This window comes from Echinops telfairi, unplaced genomic scaffold (genome assembly GCF_000313985.2).
Source record: "Echinops telfairi isolate 266 unplaced genomic scaffold, ASM31398v2 ScPeMD7_18;HRSCAF=68, whole genome shotgun sequence".
NCBI classification, from domain to species: Eukaryota; Metazoa; Chordata; class Mammalia; order Afrosoricida; family Tenrecidae; genus Echinops; species Echinops telfairi.
Genome location: NW_022103915.1, coordinates 30,744,558 through 30,766,154, shown reverse-complemented (window position 1 = coordinate 30,766,154; position 21,597 = coordinate 30,744,558). Strand labels below are relative to the sequence as shown.

At 40.9% G+C, this 21,597-nt stretch overlaps 2 protein-coding genes across 2 annotated transcripts in view; one reads left to right on the top strand and one right to left on the bottom strand.

Annotated features, from left to right (window-relative positions):
* The window catches only part of AREL1 (apoptosis resistant E3 ubiquitin protein ligase 1), a 53,136-nt gene extending 48,330 nt beyond the window's left edge, over window positions 1–4,806 (bottom strand). The window contains exons 1-2 of the mRNA XM_004699034.3: window positions 4,755–4,806; window positions 4,087–4,229 (exon numbers count right to left, since the gene is read on the bottom strand). The gene's annotated coding sequence lies outside the window, so the exon portion shown is untranslated. The remainder of the gene's footprint in view (window positions 1–4,086; window positions 4,230–4,754) is intronic.
* A 147-nt stretch (window positions 4,807–4,953) lies between these two features.
* Window positions 4,954–21,508, top strand: FCF1 (FCF1 rRNA-processing protein). Its single transcript, XM_030884856.2, has 7 exons — window positions 4,954–4,978; window positions 5,276–5,343; window positions 6,431–6,502; window positions 7,365–7,513; window positions 12,621–12,693; window positions 19,694–19,781; window positions 21,393–21,508. Exons 1-7 carry the CDS (start codon window positions 4,976–4,978, stop codon window positions 21,489–21,491), a joined length of 552 nt encoding a protein of 183 aa, XP_030740716.2. The 5' UTR covers window positions 4,954–4,975; the 3' UTR covers window positions 21,492–21,508.
* Window positions 21,509–21,597: the final 89 nt, after the last annotated feature.

Genomic DNA, 21,597 nt, shown 5'->3' with positions numbered 1-21,597 from the left:
ACAAAACGTATGGTACTGGTAAATTTAGAGTTAAGTGACAAAACATGACTTTTTCATTTCTAAGGTAATCTACCTGAATACTAATCACTTTCTTTTTTAAAACATATCTTATAAAATAGGATTCAAGAATCCTACCAGGAAAATATAACCATGGCAACATACATCACACTAGGAGCTCCAACACACACACACACATGTGCACACAAATAGATGAACTACAATAACATTCAACGACCTCAAGTTTGAAACGATAATACAAAAGAGTATTAGTGAAGGCTAAGTATATATTGTCCTAACAAAGAAAGTTCAGTGAAATTTATACCTAAACTAGTTAATAGCTAATGTCATTTAAAATGTAAAATGATAGACTAGACTCCTTTAAACTCTGGTCTTTTATATGGTCCGATGATGATAGGATTAAATAGTTATTACACAACAGGACTCTGACCTAGTCCATGTCTGGAAATATGAAAAGGTAAAATAACTCTTCTAAAATATCACTTCAAATTGCCTATAATTTACTATATCACCAAAGCGCCCTGTTGGCATAGTGGGAAAAAGTTGGGCTGCTAATCGCAAGGTCAGCAATTCAAAATCACCAAAGATGAGGCTTTCTGCTCCCATCAAGATCGACAGCCTCAGACACGCACAGGGGCAACGCTCCTATCCCACGGGGTCACAGTGCAGAAGGTTTTCAGCAGTTACTTCCTCCAAAGTGGGCAGGCAGCCGATTCCTTCTTCGTTCTTGGTCTAGGATCTCCACTGAAACCTGTTCACTTTGAATGACTCTGGTAGCATTTCAAACATCGGTGACACAACGTCTAGCATTACAGCAACACACAAGTCACCAAGTACAACAAACTGACAAACAACTCCATGGCACAGTAGGATTGGGGTTGGGGTTATTTTGTTTTGGACTATACCACTTACTGTAATCTATATAAGAGTATCAAGCATATTGCCCAAGACAGCAACCAAACTCAAGCTCACTGTCATTGGGTCAATTCTGACTCTTAGTGACCCTATAGGACAAGGACGAAGTGCCCCTGTTGGTTTCTGAGACCATAACTCAATGGTAGTCAAAGCCTCATCTTTCTCAAGCAGAGCAGCTGATGGTTTCAAACTGCCGAGCCCACAGTTAACAGCCCAATGTGTAACCCACTCTGCCACCAGGGCTCCTTCTTAGGGGAGGGCAGTCCCCCATAAGTGCATGCTGAATGAATGCCCTCGCAGTTGTAATCTGCCTCGAGGGTAACCTAACAAACCAATTACTAAGGCCTTAGGAGCAAAGCATGCTGTATCTATATCATGCTAATACATTTAAGCAGCAGACAAGTTGATTAAAAAAAATAATTAGCAGCAACTAATGTTTGCAGAAGGAGTCACGGTGATGTGATGGTTAAGCACTCAGCTACCAACTAAAATGTCAGTGGTTGTAGCACAACAGTGGCCCTGTGGGGAAAAAATGGCCGGCGACCTGCTCCCATGGAGATTACAAACCCGGAAACCTCCTGGGGCAGTTCCCCTCAGTCCTTATGGGTTGCCAGCATCCAGACTGATATAACAGCATGGAACAAACATAACATTTGTAGAAAAACAGAAGTTACGTATCATATGGGTCATACAAAACAAAAGCTTAAAAACTGGAGTTTGAAAAGAGAGGAAAATATCCCCGAGGGTTTTTGGGTTTGTTAGGCTTTTTTTTTTTTTTTTGGTCTCTTTGATGGCTACAAAGAGAACTCTACCAACAATTTTTTCTTTTTTAAAAAATTTTCCTAGCACTTTCTCAAGACAAAATACAAGATAGTCACTGAGGAATCTTTCATTAGGCATAACAACTTAATCAAGAAATTAACTATTCACACAAATTAATAAATTAGACCAATCACCAAATGGAATGAAGCCCATATCCAATTATGTGTGCTCAGATTGTGGGTCAAATGCCTTTAGCAAGTTTCTCATTGAGACTGCAGAAAAGTACAAAACAACCCTCTGTACTGCTGAGAAGGTCGAAAACCATTTCTTGTTCTCACAAGTATGTACCCCAAAGTAATTCCTTTCTACTCCCACCCCCTCAAAGCCCTCCGACCTTCTTCTCCAGTCGACTCCCATCAAAGAATGACAGAATAGGAGTTCTTTCATCTAAGGCTCCAAGGCCTTCCGATACAATAAAACAACCAAAACAAAAAGCAAAAACTTCACTGCCATCCAATTTATGCTGACTCGTAGCAACCTCCTGTGGGTTTCCAAGGCTGTAACTGTGGAGAGCTGTCTTTTTTCCACAGAGCTGCTGGTGGTTTCAAACTGCTGACCATGCCAATCACAGCCTAATGCATAACCACTGTGCCACCAGGGCTCCTTTAATAAAAAGACAATGCAACAAAATAGCTCTTTCTAAATATGTCCACATCTTTAACTGTGTTCCTACACTGATTGAATTCTCTATCCAGAATGACCATTCCAGAGAGTGGGAAAATTCTAAGAATACAAATTACAAAATGACCTGTTTAATGTATTATCCTATTGTGATTCCAAAAATCCGGGACACACTCTATCAGAAGGGTGTCTTTCTGTCAGCACCTTAATTTAAATGCAAAATCACTATTTCATTGTGAGCAATTCTTCCCTTATGTAAATCAGTCACAAAATGCTTTAAAAAACAAACCAAAAAAAACCAAGTTTACTTAAAAACAAAACATACAACAAAAACAACTTGCCCAATCACTAAAAGGGTTGAAAGTTCTACATATCAAAAAAACCTTCACACACACACAAAAAAACTTCACCCAAAAAACTTTCACTGCTAGTTCTCCCTGGCATGACAGGACAGGCTGCCCTGAAATGATTAGGATCTCCATCCAAGTACTATCAAATATGGTAGAAGCCACATACAGCACTTGTAGATGCTTCATTAAGAACGCGGCTTCAACATTAAAAATTCAAAGCCTAGAAGAGTCAGATATGTGAACTACAAAGTTATGGAAATGCACAAATGCCTACAAGACAAAGGGAAGTACACAGAAAATTGTGTGCAAGAAATCACCCTGCAATTGAGCTCTGAGAAGCCAAAGACCTTAGTGAAGTTTTTGAGGTTATGAACACATTCACACTTCAAATTAAAGCAACTCTATTAAAACATAACTGTCAGCATGACATTCTACTACACCACATACTCTGTGTCGGAAGGCATGCAATATACATAAAACGTGTGAGGTTCACTTTGTGGCAGGCATTCTTATGTAGCTTTCACATCATAACCCACCTAGGCCTGCTATCACAGTGGTGAGTCAAAGGCCATGATTATTTTTCTCCATTTTACAGATGAAAAAACAAACAAAAAAGGCCCAGATAAATGAATTCACCCAAATAGCACACAGCGACGAAGAAAAAGGGCAGGGAGTTTAACCTAGTCATCTAGCTCCCCAAGACTGGCGCAAATCAACAACAATGGTGAGGCTGGCACAGGACTGGGCAGTGCTTCATTCTGCTCACTGAGTTGGAACAGACTTGACAACAGTCTGGCTCTGTTGGTCTGGTCTGTAAGTGAATGGCTAAGCAAAAGGTATAGTGCAGCGGTTCTCAATCTGTGGGTCAAAACCCCTTTGGGGGTCAACTGACCCTTTCACAGGGGTGCCCAATTCAGAACAGTAGCAAAATTACAATTATGAGGTAGCAACGAAAATAGTTTTATGGTGGAGGGGTCACCACAACATGAGGAACTGTGTGAAAGGGTCACAGCATGAGGAAGGTTGAGAACCTCTGGTATAGCAGATGAAAGGCCTGGCAGTCTACTTCTAAGAGATCAGTCTTACAAACTCGATCGCAGCACTCTACTCTGCACACATGTGGCGCGTCTGACAGCACCTAGCAATACAAGTCTGGCCCCTAGTTCATGTTGACCCAGGATGCTGTTTCATAGGAAGGGGTATGCATGCATTGGTCATCTTTTTAAAAATCTGATAGCTATTTTGGATTCCAAGGATGGCACAGTGCAGTGAGTACTGGCACCTGCTCTCAACAACCCCTCAAAAGACTCTGAATAAGGTCTGAGTCTCAGCTTCCCTTAAGTAGAATGAGGGTACTTACCTCACTCAATTACTGTGAAGGTCAACGGACGCAACATAAAAGTGTAAAGTGCAGTATCCAGGGAAGGGTTCTAAACCTGAGGTTCACAGACTCCTAGAGGTCCACAGACGGGGCCACGACTTCAGAATCCACAACTCTCAAAGCTGTCAGGCAAATTGTGCGTGTGGTCATTTTTAAAAGAGTCATCCTTGGCTTTCTGCAAACTTTCAGGGGGTACGTGAGCCCCAAAAAGTTAAGAACCGAACCATCGAGTGCAATGTAAGCAACTCGCCCGTTTCCTTAAAGAAGATGCACAAGTCTTCCCAATAAAAGCAATCATTTTATCACTCTCCTCCCCACCCCCGGCCTGATAACTAGTAAAATCTACAAGCTTATGCTCCCAATTTTCTAGCGATTGTCTCAAACGGGCTTCCTCCTCCTCGTCACCGCGACGCACACACTGCATCACCTCGGCAAGACCTGCTCTGGATGCACGGAGGCCGGGACAACCGAGGAGAAACTACAGTGGGCCGTCGAGGCTTGACGCCTCGCTGCTGCAGGCTCCGAAAAATGTGTCTCCCCAAACTCCGAGGCGATCCAAGACCTCACCCCCACCACCCTTGCCCTTTCCCTGAACTGAGGGACAAGTCTTCCCGGCTCCGGCCCGGGCTGGAGAAGAGAAACGTTACCCGGTCCGGGGGTTCGAAGCGCGGCGCAGTCCCAGCCCTGCCGCCCTCGGCGGCGGCGGCACCGAGCGGGGGCTCGGCACCCGTCAGAAACCGGCTCGGGGTTGCCGTTCCCAAAGTGTCTTCCGCTTCCGGGCTCCCTCCTGCCGGAAGTTGCGTGAGGTGACGTCAAAGGCTCGCGCCGGCACTGATTGCGGAAGCGAGAAGAGAAGTGTGGCTTGAAGATGGTGAGAGGAGGGTCCGAAAGGGAGATTCGGAGACTACTTTGTGTCAGAGCTCGAAAGGGAGTCGGTCATTGACCAAGTTCCCTTCACGCTCCCCTTGCATATTTCCATTCCGAGCTTAGTTTAAAAACTAATGGTGTCTGCGACGCTGCTACTGAGGGGAGAGGGCTGGGTCCGGACAGGGCGGTCACCAGGGGGCTGGGATTTTTGAGGAAAGAATGAGCAAGAGACCGAAGGGGGGGGTGGGGGGCGGAGAATCCATTCATTCCCAACCTGTTTAACTCTGATTTCTCTTTCAAGGGGAAGCAAAAGAAAACAAGGAAATATGCGACCATGAAGCGAATGCTTAGTCTCAGAGATCAGAGGCTGTGAGTGTCTGAAATCAATTGGGTCAGAGAGGAGTCACGGGATCAGTAATAAAAATGTATTACTGTGCCTTGAGTTACTTTGTCACGGGACAGTGGGTAGAAATATAACAGTCACCTTGCTGGTGAATGAGTTATACTAGGGAAGTGAATACAATTGAACCATTCACGTTGTTCCTTGGTTATTATACGATTTTGCAGTAATGCCTTGCAGCAGTTTTGTGAAATATGTAGAATTCCCTTTATCATCTTACCGTTGCAGTCCCCAGAAAAGATCGTTGTCATTGTTGAAAGGTGTAGTCGGAGACCACGTTTGTCTCATGTCTCCACCACCTGACTCTCAAAACAAATTTTGAAAGAGAATGGAACTCCCAAATATCTCCATCTTAAAAATTGCTTCAGAATCCAAATCACTGTGGGAGAAGAAAGATTATATTCCCTATTATAATGAGCACCTAAACATTCTTATTTGAGAGAATAGAGGACAAAGTTATTGATGAGAACTGCCCTTTATTGTGTTTAAGTGACTCAAAACAAGAGAATGGTCACTGGAGTTATTAAATAGGATTCTCCGCCTTTACTAATGAGTTTATTGTGTGATTTTTAGGACAGCATCTTACTGTTTTTTTCTTCCTAGTTAAAGTTTATATAATATGTGTGCCATTACATTTTAGTCCTTTATAAGAGGCATATTGGAAACCCCCTTTTTTCTACTTTTGTTAAAACACCTGAGTCTGCAGAAGACTGCACACTAAGTTGGAGTCGATTTTGATCCTTGATTTGATAGCTTCTGACTAAAAAATAAATTATATTATGACCAACACTTATTTACCCATTTTAGTTTTTAGGGATTATTGACTAGGGATTTAAATTTTTTATTATGTTTTTTATTAATTATATTTCAAGGCCACCTCCCATTTCATCTATTTGTCCTCAGAGTATAATCTGATATTAACATAAAGAAATGACAACATTCGATTTCTTCCATAGACAAAAGAGAGAAAGAAACTTGACTTTGAGTGAGATTATAACTGCTAATTTGTTTTGTTTTTCTCTTCTCCCTTGGATCTCATTTACATTTTCTTCCTAGTAAAGAAAAAGACAGATTAAAACCTAAAAAGAAAGAAAAGAAAGATCCCAGCGCACTCAAAGAAAGAGAAGTGTGAGTAATAGAATTTCATGTTTTACTTTCAAACTAGAAGAGTCATTGAAAGACTGTACACCTCTTAGAAATCGAGACTTTCTATAAATTGATTGGCTTAGTCATTTGCAAGACTGACACAAGTATGCACATAAGAGTAGTATCAATGAGCCTATCCCCACTCCAGTCATTTGAAAGTTTTTGGACTTCATAGGGCAGTACAATGTCCTCTGAAATCCTGGGGTAATCAGCTAGGTTTTTTCAGTTGTGGCTTTTTAAAATTAATGATATGTTTTCAAAATAAAAATCATGCCTTTTAAATAAATAATTTAACTTAATGAGAACCTTGCCACATTTTCCTTATTCTTGCCATTTTTCACTGATTGCAGGTGGCTGTATCACAGGTGGACACTGTTTGATGCGCTAGCATATGTACTACCGCTATATTCAGAGGAGACAGCTTGGGCTTTTGCATAAAAACAAGCCCTGATACAGTGTATAAGCCTAACACGGAACACCTGTTCTCCTATATCACATTTCATAGAGCCACATTAGAATCCTGTGAGAACAACAGACTATACTATCATTTTAATCATGGGAGCTATATTCAACTTTACTATGCTCACGGCTACTCTGCTCATGCTAGAGGAAGAGGTGGGTCGGCTAGTTGGATGTATAAGTTATAGTGAACTAGGTTAGTGGGCCTGCAATTGAGATGCCTTGTTAGTTTCTTGCTTTACTTTTTAGGATTTATTTCAAGTGACCAAAGAAAGGGAAGTTTAATCTATAGCAAACTGCCCTAAGTGGAAATTTCTCTTTGTTGTTGTTGATACCAAAATATCTATGTCAACATTATTTTGTGTCCTTTTTCTTTTTCCTTCAGGCCCCAACACCCTTCCTGCTTGTTCTTCCAATATAACACACAGCTGGGCCCGCCTTACCACATCCTAGTTGATACCAACTTTATCAACTTCTCCATCAAAGCCAAACTGGACCTAGTACAGTCAATGATGGACTGCCTGTATGCCAAGTGTGAGTGGCATGCTTTCATATTAGTGACATTTGTACAGGAGGGGTAATTGTGTTCCAAATACATGGAGAGAGAGGGGGGGAGTGAGATTCAAGTTCATGGAGCTGTAGGCCATTTAATCTGCTACTCACCAAAGCAATGACCAGCTTCGATGAACTGAAAAATAATGGAAATTTATTGAGACTAATTAAACTTCCACAATTCTGAAAACTCTTAGAATGCTTTTGCCTTCCTGTGGGCATTCGATTTAATATGAGAGGGGAATTTTTTCAAAATCTTTATTTTAAATTCGGAGTTAGTAAATATTCCTATTTTTTCAATAGATATACTTTTTTAAATTAAGGAGGAAACATTCCTTATTCTATTCCAATGCAGAAGTACTAAATAAGACAGTTTTTCACTTAAAATTACAATACTAGTAGTTAGATGGTCACCCATGAGTCCTAAATGTATGTGTTTTGGTGTTATTAGTACAAAGGAATTGAAGTAGTTTATTTAAGCTTAGGTATGCATTTCTTCAGTCATAGATTCTCCTCATGTATTTAGGTCTCTCTTCTTTCATATGTTCTTACCATGAGCAAGAAAAAGTAAATTTAGGCCAACTTCCTAGTAGATCTGTTAGATTTTGTGCTGCATTTATGGTCATGTAATTTCCAGTTACCTCATAAAACAAATATGGAAATTTGACTTATGCTCCACTGTAAAAACTAAATTACTGACATCAAAAGGAAAAAAAATGTTCTTCCTTCCTCCATGTTTAAAGGATATTATAAAATGAATAATGTATTGAGTGGTAGTAATGTAGATGTTTATTAGTTTACTAAAACTAGCAAGACAAGATGGGGGTGAGGGTTCCTTATCAGGATGTGAAGGCAACCCACGGTGAGCAGACAGCTGATGGAGTAAAAGGATCCAGAAGAATGGGGTGGGGAGAGTCAGGGAACAGAGTGGGGTTTTCACCCCCACCCACCCAGGCCTTGTTGAACTTCTTGTTAAGTTATGTGCATGTAGTACCTTAATTTTTTTTACAAATTATTTTGGAAAGACTAGAGAATAATATGAAGTTTGGGGTCCTATTGTCCCTCGAACAGTGGGCTTTCACTAGCCCTAGACATGGCAAGGTCTTTGTATTCCCTGTGATGTTTCTTACAGTTGTCTGAACTACTTCTCCAGAAATGCTATGGCATATTTATAAATGAAATTTACGGAGGACTCAGCCACGGCCCCATGGAGATGAATTGTCTCTTTGACTATAGATCTATCACTAATATGTAGATGGTAATTGTTTAGGATAGTGTTGGCCATATAGTTAAGCTTTCATAGGTCTGAGTCCCTTAGAGTATAGCTCTAGTGCATTGCTCACCCACTGTGCCTTTTCTAAAAATAAGATACATTGATAATTTATTGACAATAAATTGAATGCAATAGAATGCAAAAGTTGGGAACAAAGAGAAAAGGGCACTATTTGTAAAATAAGGCCTTGGTAATAGAAACGAAGCTCCAGATAACATGATAGAATTTTACAGGACCAGGAGCTTCATTGCAAATGCCTTTTTTTACCAACATAAGTGGAATGGTACACATGGACTACCAGACAGAATACACAAGAATCAAATTAACCACAACTGTGCAGAGAGACAATGGAGAAGTTTGCAATTAGCAGCCAAAATGAGACCAGAGGCCGACGATGGAACAGTCCATCAACTGCTCATATGAAGCTGAAGAAAATTAAAACAGTCCCATGAGAGCCAAAATACAACCTGAGTATATCCCACCTGAATTTAGAGATTATCTTCATCATATTTGACACATTGAAGCCTAATGACAGGTGACTGATGAGCTAGGAAATACCACCAAGAACATCATTCTTGAAGAAAACAAAAAGTCAACCCCCACTGGCTGTTCTGAAAAACCATCTTTGCATTGTTCCCGGGTCCCACTTGCTGCAGCTACCTCCACTGCATGACTTCTCCACCACCATGGACTCCAACAGTTCTCTCACCAGAGTCCCCAAACCTGTGCTTTCTCTGTAATCCACTGCATAGGCTCACCAGGGTGCCCCACCACTCTGGTGCTGCCAGGACACCAGTTCTGAGGTTATCACCAAGCACTTAAAGGAGAAGGAGGTTGTGGAAGAGATGCACCAGCTAATGGAAATGCTAACAAAGAATGTAAGGCAAAGGAGGCTGACAACAAGGTAGATGAAGAAGGAGAGGGAGAGCTGCTACCAAGGGCTCAAGTAGAAAGCAGATGTTTTGAGCATGATGATGGCAACAAGTGTACAAATGTGCTTGACACGATGGATGGATGGATTGTGGTAAGAGTTGTACGAGCCCTCAATAAAATGATTTTTTTTTAAAAGGAGAGGGAGGAAGAAGATGAGGTGTAGAAGAGGCAGTTACAGGCAAACGGGCAGCTGAAGATGATGAGAATAATGTTACCACCAAGAAGCAGAAGAGCAACAAGGATGACTGGACAGCAAAAGAAGAAAACAAAAGCAAACCAAACTCATTGCCCTCCAGTCAATTCTGACTCGTAGTGACTGCAGGACAGGATAGAACTGCCCCTGTGAGTCGCCAAGACTAACTCTTTACAGGAGTAAAAAGTCTTTCTCCCGAGGAGCAGCTAGTGGTTTCGAACTGCTGTCCTTGCAGTTAGCAGCTCGACTCGTAACCACTACACCACCAGGGCTCCCATCAAATGAGGAAACTTAAACTTGTTTGTTTTTCTTAAGGTCACCATTAACCATTTACCTTTTACTTCCTATCTCAGAACCAAAACGTGGTCACCTTCAAGTAGAATTCCTCCCACCCATTTGAGGCAGTGCCACCACAGATGACTACACTCACCACACCCCCAACCCCAAACCCTGTTGAACTTGCAACAGAGCCTAAACTTCTACAACCCTGCTTTTTTTCTCAAACGTACTTTTAAGATGGGAAAATTTGTATACTTTCAATGAACATTTTCTACTTTTGTACATATAGTTAGAGCTCAGCCATTTTAAATTATCTCAGATGACAAAACGAGCCTTTGGAGCAGTCTGTGTCCTACTTCTGACTTTACCTGTGGTGTGACCATGTTCAGTATAATACCCAGGAAACCTAATAAACTTGTGATAAAAACAGAACAACAACCCCAGTATTATTTCTTTGTGTATGTACTTAGCTGTACTATAAGTAGTGTTTTGTATGGGATGGTTAAAAAAGTCAAAAGATAAAAGGGTTTTTTCCCTTTTTTTTTTTTGTCTATGAAGTTGCTTTTATTTTATTTTGGCCTGTTTGTATGAAATAATATTGTTCAACAACAAAAACATTTTATTTTGCTGAGTTCTAAGAACAACCAAAAAAAATAGATCATTAAAAAAAAAACAAGAAAGAAAAAAGCTAAAGCAAGAATAATGAAATAAAAGGGCTAAATAGAACATTTCACGGGCTGCTTAAGAAGGCAAACTAAAATACTGTAATGAAATGTGAACACCAAAAGGAAAACATGGTCAGCATTTCTCAAGTTGAAAGAACTGGGGGAAAGACAGGCTTGCAGTTGTAATATTGAAAGATTCTGTGGGCAAAATATTGAATGATGAAGACAGTGTCAAGAGATGATGGAAGAAATACACAGTCTCTGTATCATAAGAATTGGTCAGTATTCATTGTTTAACCATTTCAATGAGTATGCAGCAAAAGATCAAGAATCAAGAAGGACTAAATCCAAGCTGCTCTGGAGGCATTAGCAAAAACAAGAAATTCCAGGAATTGGTGGAATACCAATTGAAATGTTTCAGCAAGCTGAGGAAGCACTGGAAGCATCACGTGTCTATACCAAGAAATTTGTAAGACAGCCAGCCACCTGGCCAACTGACTAAAAGATTTCCATATTTGTGCCCATTCCAAAGAAAGGTGACCCAACAAAATACAGAAATTATCAAACAATATGCAAGTACAATTTTGCTGAAGATCATTCAAAAACAGTTGCAGCAACACATCAACAGAGAGTTGCCAGAAATTCAAGCTCGATTCAGCAGACGTGGAACGTCCATGAACTATCAAGGCTTTTATTTGATAGCCATCAAGCAGGAATTTTTCACTCATATGTGATCAAATTGACTGTCCTGCCCTCTGCTTTTCTAGTTCCTTGCATTGTTTTCTTTGTTTCACATTTTAATCCTTGGAAGAGAAGGTTGTAGCTGGGTCTGCAGAAGTAGAATGTGTGATTTGAACTCCCTTGTTACCTAGACACTTTCTTAGAAGCCCTGGTTTCATAGTGGTTAGGGATTGGCTGCCTATCACAAGGTCAGTAATTTGAAACCACCAGCTGCTCCACAGGAGAAAGATGAGGCTTTCCATCCCGTAAAGAGTTACAGTCTCAGAAATGGACAGGAAATGTTCTATGCCTTGTAGGGTCACCATGAGTCAGAATTAACTCGAAAGCAGTGATTGAGACACTTTGTTTACCTGGGCACAAGTTTAAAATTTAAGTGGAACTACCAGATACTGGTATTTCATAATATCTGCTCAACCTGAAACTTCATCTGGAGCCCACGTTTCAATTCGTCACTTTCAAACCATTTTCTACATGATCTGAGAAGTTCTCTACTCAAGGGTCAAGTTTATGGTCATTCAGTGACAACCCTCTTCAAATACTGGTGACCTCACTCTGCCCTGTTCGTGCCCCCCTGCCGTGCAAGCCAGATCCCTTCATGGCTGGTTTATTTCACATGCAGACTATAAAAATGGACACTCATAAATGGAATGCTTTCTCTCTTCATGGTCTTCTTCCAGATTAAGGGCAGAGTGTTGGAAGGGCCCTCTGCTCTGTCTGACGTACTCTGTCGAGACTAGGGGGCATGGGTGCACATTCGCTCTCTGAATGCTGTTTTGTATGGCAGATTGTGTTTGGAGCCTGTGTGTGGGGCTGGGACATGGCTCCGGATCCTTTAGAGAGTTTTCTTTAGTTCTTAACTGTTCATCTCAGTACATTTCATTGTGCTTACTCTGCTGTCATTCCAGAAGTTTCCTGAGTCACTGAAAGCTTCCAAGTAACCTAATTTAGAGAGAATAGAACAATATTCTTTGCAAGTTCTGTTGCTAATGTATATTTTTCGGTCAGGTATTCCTTGTATAACTGACTGTGTCATGGCTGAAATTGAGAAGTTAGGACAGAAGTATCGAGTGGCACTAAGGTAAGGAGGAGCTATTTTAAATTTGTTCTAAACTGATTTACTGGAGATTCCTTTAACCCTCCTGCATGTTTACCAGTCAAAGGCTAGTTAAATAAAAATCATATAAAAACTAGTTATCTAGTTATGATCAAGAAAGTATACATTTGATATTCTTCACTACCCTCCTCTGACAGTTAAAAATTTTTTAATGCCAGTTCACATAAACGTGTTCACTTTATTAAACCTTAGGAGTCCTGGCAGTGTAACTCATTGCTAACTACAAGGTCAGCAGTTTGAAACCACCAGCCACTTCAAGGGAGAAAGATGAGGCTTTCCACTCCTGTAAGAGTTACAGACTTGGAAACCTTGGGGCAGTTCTCCCTTGCCTTCTGGGGTCCCTGTGAGTCAAAATCGGCTCCATGGTAGTGAGTTTGGTTTTTTATTAAACCTTGATATGGCGTGCTTATCAGTGCCCTTTGTGATGAAATGGGAAGTTCACACAAAGCACTTTTGCCCTACCAGAGGGAGGGGGAAGGTTGTCACAAGGAGGTATTTGGGCGCAAGCTTCCTTTTGAAATGAAAGACCGTTTTATGTGACTGCAGACTTTGGTGTTTGCCTGATTTGTCCTCAGAGATCAAGGAGGTAACCTGCCACTTTAGGGAAACCAACTGACTGCATTGGTTGCCCAGGGTAAAGTTCCAGTTTCTAAGCAAATGGAATTTTGGGAAATGTAGATCTATTAACATGAGCTTCTCCTTTTGCTAGTACTTGTGGTCTTTCTGTTGAGATTGGTGGTCATGTGAAAGAGTGAGTGTGATGTCTTTGGATATTATATGATGAGATGTGTCAATATTTGAAACATCTGTATAACTCATTGAAGCAGTATTTTCAAAATGATTCACCCATGAAACTAGAAGATAATGCAGAGTAAACGATCCAGTCAAAGGACAAAATAATAGATCATTTGGTGAGCAGGGGGTAGACCAATGGATTTTTTTTGTGGTTACCTTTATTGAAGTATAAATTGCGTGTTATGACAATCACTAATTTTCTGAATGTAAATGATGAGTTTTGGCAAATGTATAGTCAGGTAGCCAGCATCACAGTCATAAAATAAAGCGTTTTCATCATCACCCAACATTTCTCTTTCCACTTACTTACCCAAGATAATGAAAACATGCCCACACAAATTCAAAGCTGACACCAGCTTTTATTATTCAGAATAACCAAACTGGAAACAACAGAAACTGCCATCAACCAGTGAATGATAAACTGATGTAGCAAAACAGTAGAAAACTCACCGGTAATACTAACTAACGAATACATGCACCATGGGTGGGTCGCTACAGCATTATACTAATAAAGGCCAGACTAAGAGCTCTGGAGTGTGTGATTTATATGACATTCCAGTAAAGGTAGAACCATACTTTTTTGGTCAATCAAATGGGTATGAAATGTTTCATTGGGAATTCAAGAATTATTTCTTTTGTCACTTGTCAAGGGTGGGAAAAGTAGATTAACTTCCAAGGGAACTATTTGTGGTGGTAGAAATGTTTTATGTCAATTATAATGGGAGTTGAATTGTATAAATTTGTCATTGAACACTGTGTGTATACATTTATAGTTAGTGAATTTTGATGTATTTGTAACCTGTGAAATCTATTCGTTTAAGGCAAAGAAACAAACAATAGGAACATAATGTATCAGAGTGATAGCATTGCTTAGATCCATGGGAATGTGATAAAATGTAAAGTTAATTGCTTAATCCTGTGAAAAGGAATAAAATTACACACTAGTCAATTCCCATTAGGGTAAGGAGCCAACATTTCAGTAGAAAATACAAAGGTGGGGGAGCGGGAAGGGAGCGGAAAAATGAGGAGCTGATACCAAGGGCTTAAGTAGAAAGCAAATGTTTTGAGAATGATGAGGGACACAAATGTATAAAAGTACTTGACACAATGGATGTATGTATGGATTGTGATAAGAGTTGTATGAGCCCCCAATAAAATGATTTAAAAATAAAAGACTACAAAGGGGCTTCAAAAATAGATTTTAAAGGTATTAGAATTTTTCTATGAGTTTTTTGTAAGCCGCTTCATATAGAGAATATCCTAAAGATATGGATTTCTGATGAAGGCTAGCTCACACTGGGAAATTTATCAATTTGACTGCTGAAGTTGAATAATTCTATACAAACAAAAGGTACCATAAGCAAAGTGAAAAGAGGAGTCACTGACTGAGATAGTGTTAGTAAGCCGGGTTTACATTTTAAATGTATAAAGGATTTCTACAAAACTGAGAAAAGAAATAATTCTTCAATTCCCAATGAAACATTTCATACCCATTTGATTGACCAAAAAAAGTTTAAGCTTGCTTGACATGCCAAGAATAGGTGAAAGTGGAGCGGTGAGACTGTTCATGCTCAGATGCTAAGGCTGAAAATTGGACAGACACCATGGAGAACAGTGTGGCAATATCGGATAGAACCAAGGTCTATATTCTTTTATTAAATAAATATTAATTGATATTATATCAAAAGAAATTAGAGGTCAGGGAGTAAAAACATGGTCAACAACATTTGATTCATAATAAAAGCTTAAATATATACCATTACTTTCTTTTTATTTTTTGCCGTCAGAGACGTTTTATGGTAGCATTGCTCACCTCAGCCCCACTTGGAGGTCCACGTGGACCCATTACTTTCATAATAAAAAATTTCCCTAAAATTAATCTTTTGAGTGTTTTTTTTATTGTTTTATTTATTTTTTATTGTTTTATTAGGGGCTCATATAACTTATCACAATCCATACATACATCAACTGTGTAAAGCACATCTGTACATTCCTTGCGCTTATCAGTCTCAAAACATTTGCTCTCCACTTAAGCCCCTGGCATCAGGTCCTCATTTTTTCCCCTCCCTCCCCGTTCCCCCCTCTCTCATGAACCCTTGATAAAATTTATAAATTATTATTTTGTTATATCTTGCCCTGTCTGACATCTCCCTTCACCCACTTTTCTGTTGTCCATCCCCCAGGGAGGAGGTCACATGTAGATCCTTGTAATTGGTTCCCCCTTTCCAACCCATCCTCCCTCTACCCTCCCAGTATCACCACTCACACCACTGGTCCTGAAGGAATCATCCGTCCTGGATTCCCTGTGTTTCCAGTTCCTATCTGTACCAGTGCACACCCTCTGGTCTAGCCAGACTTGCAAGGTAGAATTGGGATCGTGACAGTGGTGGGGGAGGAAGCATTTAGGAACTAGAGGAAAATTGTACTTTTCATTGTTGCTACATTGCACCCTGACTGGTTCCTCTCATCTCCGAGACCCTTCTGTAAAGGGATGTCCAGTGGCCTACAAATGGGCTTTGGGTCTCCACTCCGCACTCCCCCCTCATTCACTAGGTCCTGTATATTATTAACAATGCAGTGTCTTTCAAACAGATCACACATAGTCCATTGGATGTGAAAGCAATGTAATGGATCACAACCAGTGTGTTTTTTAATCAGGCAGACTAAACTAAAATGTCAACATACATGTAGGAAAGACTGAGCTGTCTCACAAAGCCTTTTCCACTTTCATATTTTTCTCTGTACATGTTATTTCTATGTAGTGTGTACTTACGTATTTCAGTGCGTGTATTCAGCTATGTGCAAGCTGTGTGTTGTAGACCGGTAAAAAGGAAAGGGACTGCTAGAGAGAAACTCCAATCTATTGGTGAGCACGTCAGAGTTTTCTCATGGCTGTAATAGCAAAAAAAACTACCAGTAGCCAAAAGGTTCATTAGAAAGGAAATGGATACATTGTGTGGAATGTTCTCTGTGAATGTGGAGCAAAACAACACAGGGGCATACTTGGAAGCTAATGTTTATTGAAGTTTTAAAACATGTCAAACAAAACTATTTTATAGATGCGTGCATATATAATCTTACAGAATATGTAAGGAAATGACAAAGATGATTGTTAACTTGTGGGGAAGTCATTGAAGTATTAGGATTGGAGAAAGGGCCTCGTTTTACTTTGTAATGTTTTCTTTCTTTAACTAGATGGTGGTGGTCATCACTCTATATATTTTATACCTGATATACTTTAAAGGGAAAGAAGGGACTGTTGGTCTTTTTGTGTTTCCTCCCAATATTCTCCCCCAACACCATCAGGCAATTGCCTGCCTTCTTCAGCAGTCTCCCATAGCCACTGCCCGGATGTCACATGCATGTGAGTGCATGCCTTGTGTCAGGTGCAACCCTAGGGACTGTTGTTTTTGTTTTTTATCTTCAATCTTTCCGTATTCTGTTAAAGGCAACAGAAGCATATAATAGTATATGCAGTAACAGTATTATGTACAATAATAGTATTGTACAATAATAGTATTGCATGCTCTAATAATACTATTACAGTAATAACAGTAAGCTAGGAGTGGTTACATAGACAGACAAGCTAAAGGGACCATTGTTTTAAACAAAAATATAAAAGAAGTAGAGGGGGAGAAAATAGAGGCACCAAATGGCAGCACCAAGGTTAGCGTTGAAGAGACGTGGAGAAACAGAATGTTAGTCACAGCAGGAGGGGGTTGTCTCCTTCCGCTTTTTAAGATGGGGATGTTGCACGCTGGTGTGTTTCTAGGAAAGGACCCTGAGAGATTCGTGGTTAATGACGTGAGGATGGAGGGATAACCAGAAGGGCAAAGTCCTATACTATTTATTGCTTATGAGGTTCCAGTAACCAGCCTGTTCTCCTTCTAGTGTGTACCCACCACCACAGCCTGTCTGACCTCACCAGTGCACTGCTTTTCTTCGCGCCACTCTGTCACTGGGGAGTTTTTGATGACTCCCCATACCTGGGACACGCAGCTTAGCCTGGTAGACACTCCCAGTCTTTCCCCAACCTCCCTTTCCATCCCAATTCACTCTCCTCCACCACCAACTCTTATCCCAGCCAGAAGGATTTGCTCTGTACCTTTCCGATGTCAGTGAGTTTGGATTTTGGTTGTTTGCTTGCTTGCTTCCCTTTTCCTGAATGTTATCAGTATCGCCACTCTCACCACTGGTCCTGAGGGGTTCATCTGTCCTGGATCCCCTGTTTCCAGTTCCTGTCTGTACCAGTGGATATCTTCTGGTTTAGCGGGGTTTGTAAGGTAAAATTGGGATCATGATAGTGGGGTGGGGGGAGCATTTAAGAACTAGAGGGAAGTTGTATGCTTCATTGTTGCTACACTGCACCCTGACTGACTCATCTCCTCCCCACAAACCTGTAAGGGGATGTCCAGTTGCCTACCGATGGACTTTGGGTCCCCACTCCGCACTCCCCCTCATTCACAATGATAGGATTTTTCTTCATATGATTTTTTGTTCTTTGATGCCTGATACCTGATCCCATCGACACCTCGTGATCACACAGGCTGGTGTGTTTCTTCTATGTGGGCTTTGTTGCTTCTCAGCTAGATGGCCGCTTGTTTACCTTCAAGCCTTTAAGACCCCAGATGCTATATCTTTTGATAGCCTGGCACCCTCAGCTTTCTTCACCACATTTGCTTATGTACCCGCTTTGTCTTCAGAGATCATGTGGGGAATGTGAGCATCAAAGAATGCCAGGTTAATAGAACAAAGTGTTCTTGCATTGAGGGAGGACTTGAGTAGAGGCCCAAGGTCCATCTGCTATCTTAATACTTAACATATAAATGTATGTACTTTTACCTCTATCCCTTTAGTTAAAAATTAATATATGTACATATATGCATGCCTATAGCTATACCTCTAAAAATAGCTTGTACCTCCTACTTCTTTCCTCAATTCCTTTCACCTTCCTCCTCTCCCACCATCATGCTCAGCTTCCATTCAGCTCTCAGTAATTCCTTTTAGATAAATTGCACTTGATCAAACCCCACCAGGCATTATAAGTCCTCCTCATCATCAACTTTAGATCTCTTGTTCCCTGAGTTTGTTGGCTCCCTGCTCCTCTTCTCCGCCCCCTCCTCTCCCATGTCCCCCCAGGACCACCGGTCCCATTGTTTTCTCCTTGGGATTGTTTTTCCTGCTTATCTTATATAGATATAGAGCAAAAGACAAGGAGGTAGGGGGCAAAAATGATCATTAGTTCCAGGTCTGCCTGCTGACCCTTATGAGTATTTTCCAATTGGATCTGATGAGGTGCCAAGTCCTGCCCTCCGAGACTGAAGTCCATTTTCAGAATTCCTCAGGGACTTAGTTACTTTGCTCCCCTTCCTGCCCTATTGCACTCCCTGTTGCGTCCACCCTGCTGTGCATGAGGCAGACTGGACACACTTGGCACACAGTGTCTCCAGTGCTATCCCTGTAGCACTATGGGTCAGTGAGGGAACGTCATGTCTCGTGGTGCGGCCAGCCCTACAGTCCTCTCTGCATTGACTGCTCTGAACAGGGATGTCCCCCAGGCTTGGTGGGCCATCATAAGGCTCTCCCCCGGGCTGTATCTTCACTGCTGTTACTGAGGCTCTCAATCTTGATGGGAACAGATACCCTCATCTTTCTGCTGTAGAGTGACTGGTAGGTGTGAACCACTGACCTCACATTTATCAGTCCAATGCTTACCTGCAGAACCTCCAGAGCTTCCACCTTTTATTCCACTGGAGCAATTTCCGTTCACTCCAGGTTTTCACGATTGTGTGGCCATGCTTATACCTCTCTCTCTTCTTCCACAGTTGTTTAAGACAGCTTCCTAAAAGGGAAGTATTTGGGGTCAACAATGATTTGGTTTTGAATCCTGGCTTTTCCTACCTCTGTGGCTTTAAACATAGTGATTTCTCTGAATCTGCTTCATTATCAGTAAAATGTCAGAGCTTTGTGAAAATTAAATGTCCTAAGGAGTACCAACTATTCACCAGCAAACTGGAATTCCCATCCCTGTAAATTCCCTTCCAAATTAAGAGTATAAACTTCAGGAGGGCAGAGGTGGCTTAACATCTACACATTCATCGTACTGTTTTCATCTCACAGATTGAAGCTCAGAAAAGAGCTTCTTTAATGTACTTGTGTCACATTACAGGATCGCCAAGGACCCAAGATTTGAACGGTTACCATGCACGCACAAAGGAACCTACGCAGATGACTGCTTAGTCCAGAGAGTAACGCAGGTAGCATCAGTTTTCATCAGCTTCACTCTGTGGTGGGGCAAAGAAAATGCTATCCTGAGTATTCACAGTCAGTAATGTGTTTAGTACTCTGAATGCTTTTTGAAAAGAATGTGTGTTTAGCCGAAGACTCTCTTTATAGGAAACATAGGTGTCCTCATTGACTTGAGAAAGTGAGTTGAAAACTTACACTCTTACCATAATGGGGAGCAGACATGGGTTTTCAATCCCTGAGCTATGTCAATCACTCCACTTCCCTCTCAGCCTAAAATATGGTTCCATTTATGACTCCTACAGCCATGAGGTCCCTCTGCACCATGCCTACTCCCAAAAAGTGTTTCTCAGGTGAATCTGAGAGTCTTCTGGGGCTGTTTCACATGGACCCTAAATAAGTAGGGGTTTTCCTTCTTCAGTTTGGCTTCACTGCCAAGAACCACTGCTGATCGCCTCTGTAAGAGTCTTTCTTTGTTGAAGGCTGCTGTTAGCTGCCATCGAGCCTTGGTCCTGTGCCATCCCCGTGATTAGTCTGGGATCAGATTGCAGTGACTGATTTTCAGAAATAGATTGCCAGAGGATTTTCATTGACTGGTTTTTGGAAATAGGGCAGCAGACTTTTCTTCTTAACCTGGAAGTTCTGCTGAAACCTGTTCACCATTACTGCAACACAGAAACTTCCACTGGCAGGTGGGTTATGACTGAGCATAAGGTATACTGGTTGAGAAGCAAAGCCAGGTCTCCCACAGGGAAGGGCAGAATTCAGCCTCTGCACCACCTGCCTCCCTGGTGAAGAAAGTCATTTTCTCTGCATGTTCTTTACTTGGCCTCCATGGGTGGGACAGACATTTCTTTTCATTTCTGGAGATACAGCAGACTCTAGACTGCAAGTTATAATCTCAGCTGGACATTTAGGAATGTTAGAAATAAAGTAAGACACAAAATAGCTTCTTTTTTTTTTAAATATAGTAACTCTAAATATATATAATTAATATTCATTTTTTTATCATTTTATTGGGGGCCTCTTAACAAATCTTATGACAATCCATCATTCAATTGTATTAAGCACACTTGAATATACGTTGCAAAAAATAGCTTCTAATATGTAACTATTATTGTTTTCAGAGTTGCCAAGCTTAAATTTGTCCATGAGGTCCAATTCTGGCTCCAGGCTTAAGCCCCAAAGAAAGGGAAATGCTGCCCTCACCAAGCCAAAGCGCTTACTCTACATTTGCCTAGAGATCTGAGATCCTTCCCCAAACCAAGACATCATTTACCCCAAATGTGCCCCTAGGTCCTTTCAATGGAGAGACAGGAAATAGTTTGCAACCTTCAAATAATTACTTTCTCTGCCTTCTCAAAATTCTTTTTTTTTTTAAATCATTTTATTAGGGGCTCATACAACTCTCTCAAAATTCTTAAGGTTAGATTTAACCCAGGTAACTTGTTATATATATTTCAAATACACAATCTTTGCCTTATGTAGCTACCTGGCACATTGCTCTGTCCTTGCTTCTATCAGTCACTGTCATTCTTGAGACTAGTGGAGTGATTATGTCAAAGATGCTGTCACTAAGGAAACTGTGCTCTAGGTGAACACTCAGTCTATGTCTCTTACAGCACAAGTGTTACATTGTGGCCACAGTTGACCGAGACCTAAAGCGAAGAATCCGGAAGATCCCTGGAGTCCCTATCATGTACATTTCTAACCACAGGTGAGAAACTTCTTTGGGCAAAGTGATTAAAATTATACAGTTGATAGCAATTTAAATGAGGTCAAGTTATAGAAGGACTTAAAACAGATTCGTGTCAAACAGCCAGTTAA